This window comes from Coturnix japonica, chromosome Z (assembly GCF_054131305.1).
Source record: "Coturnix japonica strain WE chromosome Z, WE-NBRP24, whole genome shotgun sequence".
In the NCBI taxonomy this organism is placed as follows: Eukaryota; Metazoa; Chordata; class Aves; order Galliformes; family Phasianidae; genus Coturnix; species Coturnix japonica.
This window is the reverse complement of record NC_140702.1, coordinates 55,731,643-55,739,400: the sequence shown is the minus strand read 5'-3', so window position 1 is coordinate 55,739,400 and position 7,758 is coordinate 55,731,643. Positions and strand designations below refer to the sequence as shown.

General features: G+C 59.5%; 2 protein-coding genes across 2 annotated transcripts; both read left to right on the top strand.

The window, feature by feature from the left end:
• Window positions 1–1,926: 1,926 nt before the first annotated feature.
• Window positions 1,927–3,282, top strand: CCNO (cyclin O). The gene is made up of 3 exons (XM_015848707.3): window positions 1,927–2,213; window positions 2,319–2,504; window positions 2,582–3,282. The coding sequence occupies exons 1-3, from the start codon at window positions 1,959–1,961 to the stop codon at window positions 3,065–3,067; spliced, it is 927 nt and encodes a 308-aa protein (XP_015704193.1). The 5' UTR covers window positions 1,927–1,958; the 3' UTR covers window positions 3,068–3,282.
• A 1,058-nt stretch (window positions 3,283–4,340) lies between these two features.
• MCIDAS (multiciliate differentiation and DNA synthesis associated cell cycle protein) lies at window positions 4,341–6,002 on the top strand. Its single transcript, XM_085528570.1, has 3 exons — window positions 4,341–4,943; window positions 5,050–5,160; window positions 5,281–6,002. The coding sequence occupies exons 1-3, from the start codon at window positions 4,692–4,694 to the stop codon at window positions 5,668–5,670; spliced, it is 753 nt and encodes a 250-aa protein (XP_085384696.1). The 5' UTR covers window positions 4,341–4,691; the 3' UTR covers window positions 5,671–6,002.
• Window positions 6,003–7,758: the final 1,756 nt, after the last annotated feature.

The window sequence follows — 7,758 nt, the reverse complement described above, 5'->3', positions numbered from 1 at the left end:
TCCCCATCCTTCTGCATCACCCACCGAGTCCCTGAGCAAAAACAGTTCAAGGGTGAGGTTTGCCCTTCCCAGAGGCTGGAAGGACCCAAACTGCTTTTCCCTACGTGCTCTTTTACATGTATAACTAGACCCCATGAAAAATGATTATTCTTCTGCATCACCTGATAAAGGGGGCTTACAGTGAGGCTGTAGTTTGGAACGTGCATACTCCAAAAGCCCACTACGCCCAGGATGGCAGTGATTTTGTCAATCACATCTGCTGGGATGTGACAACATCCATCCTGCTGCTTTATACCTAGGAACTGAATTTCCTGGGCAGGTCCTTTCACTTTGCTGTGCTTAATGGCACAACCAACTTACAGAAGAATTTGGATTATTTGCTCTGCTTTCATGAAAACAACTTCTGCAGCATTGCCCCACACAACAGTATCATCAGTGATATCTCCCTGGATGGGAGGTGGGACCAAAGGCAGAACAGCAGCAACAGTCTGAGGGGGAAAGTTAATTTTACTAAACATGATGTCAGAATGTAAGATAGCACAATATTGTACAATATAATTGACACTGAGGCTAATAAATAAAATGAGAGAGTGTCCAAAATCAAAGGCCTTACTTTGAAGTGAAGGTGCAATAACTGGGGAGCACAGCCTCACACTGCCAGGCAGCAAGACGGATCTGGAAGTCAGTCCACAGAACTGGAGCATTAACTCTTTATTTCCCTGTGCTTTACATGATGTTATGGTGTGAAATACTGATAACAAAAATCATAAAAACATGACACAGATGTGGAACAGCTCTTGCTGGGTCCTCCTCCCTGAGGTCACAACAACACAGAACCATAGACTGTCTTGGGGTGGAAGGGTCCTTAGAGCACACCCAGTCCCAAAGCCCCTGCCATATGCAGAGCTGCTCCCCACCAGCTCAGGCTGCCCAGTGCCCACCCAGCCTGGCCTTGAGTGGCTCCAGGGAAGGGCACCCACATCTCTGGGCATCTCTGCCAGGGCCTCACTGCTCTCTGGGTACAGCATTTCCCCCAACGTGTATTCTGAATGTCATTTAAAACAATTCCCCTTTGTCCTATCACTATTAGACCATGTAAAAAGTGCTTCTTAGGCTGTGCTTTATTTTAAAGGCAGCTGTACTTTTTTTTTTTTTTTTTTTAAGGATATGCCTATTTCCCTCAAACTCAGGCTGCAGAGTTCCTATCTCCTCTGCTGCAGTTGGACTGGGGGCTGCTTCAATCTCAGCTGCCTATTTCCTGTAACCTTCTTTCCCATCCTTTCACCCAGATGAGCATCCTTCCGAATCAACTCATCGTAAACCATATCTGATTAAAATTGCCATCTTTGGCCTCAGCTCTGCTTCTTTAAGCCAAGGGCTGCAGTATAGGAGCATCCCGATGTCCCCCCGTTTGTGTGAAGCAGTGCTCTGCCATATTCACAGGAGCCCCCCAGCACTGCGAATTACCTCCCTCCCTATACCTCCCCTTTTCTGTTTGTGCTTCCTGGTAACATCGAGTGAAAATATTTCGGTGTGATCTGTAGCTGTCAAAGCGCTCTGGGTTCTCAATGAGAACTCTGGGACTCAAAAAGTCGTTTATTGCAGCCGTGGCAAAACGGAGAACGCAGCAGTTTCAGTGGTGCTGGGAGCGGGCTGTGACACGAGTGTGTGTGCGGTACCACTGCGCGGTGTCCTCCGTCCTTACAGCGCTGCTCAGAGCGCCGACCGCGCTCCTCTCGCCCAGCACCCCGCGGCTCTCGGCCGCATCCCCCGGTCCCTTGGAAGCCGTGCGAAGGTGCGATGAGCGCGGCAGCCCGGCTCCTCCTCTGCAGTGTTGTGGCTTTTGTTTTGGAAACCGATCTCCTGCCGCCCCGCTCCCCCCCCGCCTCCCTGCGCTCAAATACCGCCGGCGCAGCGCTGCCGCTCGGACACCGCGCGCGGCTCCCGGCGTGCAGCCCATGGTGGCAGAGTCAGGCGAGAGGAGCCGGCGGCGCCGGGTCACCCCGGAGCGGCCGGACAGCGGCCCCGGGCACCACCAGCTGCCCCCGAAGCGGCGGCGGCAGCGGCCTCGGCAGGAGAAGCCGGCGGCGGTGCTCAGCGAGAGCCTCCTGGAGCAGCAGAACTTCCGCGAGTACGGGGAGAGCTGGTACCGCTCTCACAAGCAGCTGGAGAGCCGCTTCCAGCCGCGGGAGCCGCTCTCCCGGCAGCCGCAGGTGAGCTCGTCGGGGAGCGCGGAGCCCGGCCCGGCCCGGCCCGCTTATCCCGCTTATCCCGCTAATCCCGCTAATCCCGCTAACCCCGCTTCTCTCCCGGCGCAGGTGACGGCTCAGTCTCGCTGCGAGCTGATCAGCTGGCTCATCCCCGTGTACCGCGACCTCGGGTACTCCTTCGAGGCGTTCTGCCTGACCGTCAACATCCTCGACCGCTTCCTCAGCACCACCCCGATAGCCGCCGACTGCTTCCAGCTGGTCGGGGTGACATCGCTGCTCCTCGCCTGCAAGCAGGTACGGCCGAGCGGGTGAGAGCCGGCCTCTCTCACTCCCCGGCAGCCCCTCTCCTTATTCCGTCCTTCCTCCCGCAGGTGGAGGTGCACCCCCCCAGCATCAAGCAGCTCCTCGCCCTCTGCTGCAACACCTTCAGTGGGCAGCAGCTCTGCAACCTGGAGTGCATCATCCTGAACAGGCTGGGCTTCAGCATCACTGCGCCCACCGTCTGCTACTTCCTGGAGCACTTCACCCGGCTGCGGCTGGAGGCGCCGGGCGTTCACCCCGAACAAGTGACGGATGCGTGGAACCTGGCTCAGGGCGTAGCAGAGATCAGCATGGCCGACTACACCTTCACCAAGTATCCGCCGTCGCTGCTGGCCGCGGCCTGCCTGGGGCTGGCGGACCGGCTGCTGCTGCAGCCCTGCACGCTGGACCTGGGAATGATCGGCTACAGCGCGCGGTGGCTGCAGGACTGTATGGCCGACCTGCGGCTTCTCGTGTCCATCAACCTGGAGTCGCTGCCTGCCGTGCTGCCCACGAAGGTGGCGCAGAAGTGCTCGTGGCTGTGGGACAACGTTTGACGGCGGAGCTGCGGGAGCCCGGCGCTGTGCGTGTCCGCGGGTCGGGAAGTGACCCCGTGTGGTGCCGTGAGGGATATGCGCTGTACCATGGCTGTTCTGTTTTGTTTCTGCATCCAGCACGCAAATAGCACACACAACCTCGGGTGCTGTGTTATTTATGCGGAGAGCGATCCGTAGAGTAACGGCACGCGAGCTAAATAAACACTATTCTGGTACGCCTTCTGCGCGTGTTCATTGCCTGGCGTGGGCGGGGGGTGGAGGGAGGTGTACGGGCGCAGCGGGGATCCCATCGGGGCTCAGAGGTCCCAGCAGTTAATTAACAATTAACCCGTCGGCGTAATCGCCCATTTCACACCGTGCGCTGGCTCGGTGATGCTCGTGAAAAGGAAGAGCAACACATAAGCTCGATAAAATCTAAAAGAACAGAACGGTACGTAACAGCACGGGGTTGTTACCCTTCCCGGCCGGTCTGTGAGCCTGGAAGCGCTCGCAGCCAAGTGTCTGCGTGGTCCCGGGAAGAAGTAAGGTAAAGAAATAAGTTTAAAACATCAATGGGAGAGACGCATTACACAACAACACAGTAGCGTCCTGTCTTTATTTCGTTTCCCGTACGCGCACAGAGCTCCGTACCGGAGGGCCGCCCCCACTCCGCGCACGGTGCCGCCGGACGGGTGGTGTGTCCCGCCGGACGCCGAACGCCCCGACACGACGCGGAGCCTCAGCGGTTCGGGGCGGGGTCTGTACGCTGCGGTTCCGCCCCGACAGCCCCGTGTCAGCGGCACCGCGGGCGCGGGATCCTCGGAAGCGGGCGCGGGGTTGGCGGGACGGTCCCGCGCCCCGGTGGAGGGAAGCGGGCGGGCGGGCATCCCGCGGGCTGGCTCTGGCTCCGGCTCCGCGCAGCCCCGCGGGACGGCACCGAGCGGGGAGCGGAGCGGAGGCGCCGTCCGGGCCGGGGCTGACGCGGCGGCATGGAGCAGTGCGGCCGCCGGGCTTTCGGCAGCATCTGCCCCAACCGGGCGGCGGGCCCGCCCGCACGCGGAGCCAAGAAGCCGGCGCGGACCGGCGGGGCGGCTGCGGGGACAACTCAAGAGGGGCTGAGCCCCCGCGGCCCCGCCGGCCCCGGCCCGACCCTCTCCCACCGCCGTCTCTCGCCGCCTCGGGCTCACGCCGCCCGCGACTGGCAGGAGCTGGCAGCCCGCGGCCCCGTCCTCTCCGCCGCCCCGGTCGGCCCCGCCGCCCCGTCGCAGGTAACCCGCGGCCCTGCGCGGCTACGGTGGTGAGAGAGCTTTGTGCTGTCGGGGCCAACCCCGCCTCTTCACCGGGTTTCATTCGAACCCAGGGCCAGTGCCTGCAGGATGAACCGGAGTTCGATTTCCAGGATCTCAGAGATACCGTCGATGATTTTATATCTGGCAAGTAGATGTGTGTCCTCGCCTGGCCAGATGTAGAGCAACGCGGTGTCTGGGTGCTGCGTTCGGTCTCCCTCTGTTTTTACTTTCTCGGGTGTTTGGACGTGACCGTCTCATGACGGTCGACACTGCAGTGCATCCCCTTGGGGGTAGAACTGAAACCCAGGTGGGGCCAGGGTACGCAGCAGAGACACAGCCCAAGGGGGGTGCTCAGAATGGGGACGGTGAGTCAGGGTCTGTACCCCCAGCCCTGTGCCATCACCCTCGGGGTTTTCTGTCCAGATGCCTCCACCTGGGTGCCCCCGCTGCCGGACTGCGCTGACTTCGACTTCTCCCTCGTCGAGGACGTGGCCTTTGACACCCCTGCGGTGTGCCCGCAGCCCCTGGGGACCCTGCAGACGTGCTGGCGGGACGCGGCCGAGCGTCACCGGCAGGCACTTGGGGATGCTCTGGAGGAAAACAGCCAGGTAGGGCCCGGGGCTGGCTGTCATCCCGCTGGGGACGCTGGCACGTCCCTGTGTTCCTCGGGTGCCGGAGAGGTCCCGAGCGCCCCGTGCCCGCTCGTGCCCGCAGCTGCAAGAGGCTCTGGCGCAGAAGCAGGAGGAGCTGGCAACGCAACGAGAGAGCAACGTGCAGCTGAAGGAGCTGGCGAGCCAGGCCCGGCAGCTGGCCGCAGTGCTCGACGTGAGTGCTGCCGCCCGACAATGCGGGGCGCGGGCCGGCCGGGCCGCACGGAGGGTGCCGGGGTAGGGCGGTGCGGGGCTACGGGACGGGGCGCTAAAACCTCTCTCCCCCCTCCTGCAGAAGCTGATGGTCCCGCAGCGCCCCGACGGCGACGCTCTTCCTCCTCCCGCTCCTCCTCCTCCTCCCGCCGAGAGCTGCGGGAGCGCGGAGGCGGCGGGCGTGGGGGGCATGCTGCGCGCTGTGTCGGCTCAGTGCCGCGCTGCTCTGCGCAGCCTGGCGGGCAGCCCCGCCGCCAAGAGACCGCGCCTGCACGGCGCCTTCCGCGGGCTGCGCACACAGCGCGATGCCGTCCCGCGGAGCCCCGGCGGCGCGGAGCTGGAAGGCGGCGGCAGCCTGCGGGCGGCATTCGGAGAGCAGGGCGGCATCCGCACGTTGGCCTTCCAGCAGGGCAACGCCTACACCCTGCGAACCGCCCGCGGCGGGTACCGCTTCCGATGGGTGCCGCGCTGAGAGCGGGGCGGCAGAGCGGAGCGCTGTGCGCGCTCGTGGCCGAGCAGCGGGTCGAACGAAGGTGCTTTGGCGCCGGGATTTGGGGAGGGCTGCGTCGGCACGGCTCGTAACTCGCCGTCAGTAAGCGGCATAATGGGTGCGCTGCCGCTGTATGGCGAAAATCTGCCCTGCTCGTGCCGTGGGACGCAGAAACAACTCTGGAAAACGGCAGCTGAAAACTACAGCTGTGACGGGAGCGGCGGCTGCAGACGGCCCGTGCCACGACGAGCGTGTCCTCTGGTGTGTTTGGATCTGCCTGCCCGCCGCATCTTTAAATACACTGTGTTTACAAACTGCAGTTTCTCATTCATGTCTGCAGCTGTCCATGTGTGTTTGCACTCCGTGTGTGACTATTAAACAGTGCCTAAAATTGCCGTTGGTTTGTACTGATATAACATTGCAGTTTTGCATTGCACGTGCATGTTTGCTTTCATCACAGAAAATCCAGCGGCAAGCTGTGCTTCCCCGTGGAGCTCCTTTGCTCCCTGTGCCCAAGCAGAAAACTTCAGGGTGGAACACACTGCTGTTATTGCTCAGCACTCTTGCCTGAAGCAAGGAGAGGTGCCGCTGACACTCAGTCTCCTGAGTGGATGTGTGTCATTTGCCCCCATGGTTGGAGAGCTGTAACACCCAACACCGTGCACAAAATGACCCCCCACTCCTTTCCCGTGGCATATGAACAGTGAAGGCACCATGCTCCAGCCAGGATGGAGATTTGATACTTGTGTAATGACCAGTTTTTCCACTTCTCAACACTCGAATGTCCCAGTGTGCCATGCAGGCTAGCAGCAAACCAGCAGCACTGTGCTGTACCACTCTGGTGCCAGCAGTGTCCTGTGACCACAACTCTGCCCTTGGTGCTGTGAGTGTGACTCCTGGGTCTGAGGCCCCTCAGTGTCTGTGGTCCTCTGGTGCCTATGCTCCTCCAGCATCTGTGTTCCCCAGTACTGCAGTCCTTTAGCAGCTGTGGCCCTGCTCTCTGGCAGTGCCATCCCAGCACTGTTTGGGATGCTGAGGGCTTGTTCCTGGGACGTGCACAGACATTCAGTTCTTAGGGAAAGACCTTTATTACTGCAGCAGAAATGCTGTGTGAGAGCAGTGGGCAGGGGAGGCAAAACCTGGGCTGAGCTGCACTCAGGGAGTAAATTGCTTTCCTCAGCTCTGCTGTGGAAGGACTGCTGTGCTCTTCATCTTTCCAGCAGGCAGCAGTGCGTGGGATAAAGGGGGATGAAGCTCAGACCTTCTGCACACTCCCACCATGCAGCCATTCCAGCAGGCCCTGAGAAAGGTGTGTCTCCACTACCACCAGCATAGCTTCACACATGCCCAGAAACCCCACATCCCAGCAGATCTGCCTCCTATGCCCTGTGTGGGGCAGGGCATGCACCCCAAAGCACTGGTCAAAGCTATTTAAGGGCCTTTTGTTGGATGTAAGACCTGAATTCCACATAAGCCTTGTGCTGTGCAGCTGGGTTTTTCATTGGATAAATCTTTAGGTGTGCATTAAAAAAATAAGAGTGGAACTTGGATACAGCTTGATTGAAAAGAAATAACAGAGAGGGAAACTTCACTTTAGTAAGCAGATGCATAATAAGTCAGAAATCTTTGGTGTCTTTAGGACAGCAAAGGAAAAAATGGCCTTCAAGCATAATCTTTACTTGTGAAAGCTCTTTTTATTGGCAGTATTACCTATTTCCTGGTCTAGAGGTGATACCGAAGGCTGGGTTTCATCACGGCATTTTCCTTGGGGTTGCTAAGGCTGTTCAGTGTATCATAAAGGAGGATCACTGCCTGTCCGTGAAGCTTAGCTACTCTCCACAGGGATAAAAATGTGCTTCCTTTGGTGTGAACTCATCCATAAGCACAGGCTTGTGGCTGGGAAGGAATCCTTTACTCGAAGGATGGTGAGGCTGCCCAGAGAAGCTGTGGGTGCCCCAACCCTGGAGGTGTTCAAGCCTAGGTTGGATGAGGCCCTGACCAGGTGGGTGGTAACTCTGCCATCACACTTGGTCTTCAAGGTTTGTTCCAACCCAAACCACATGGTGATTT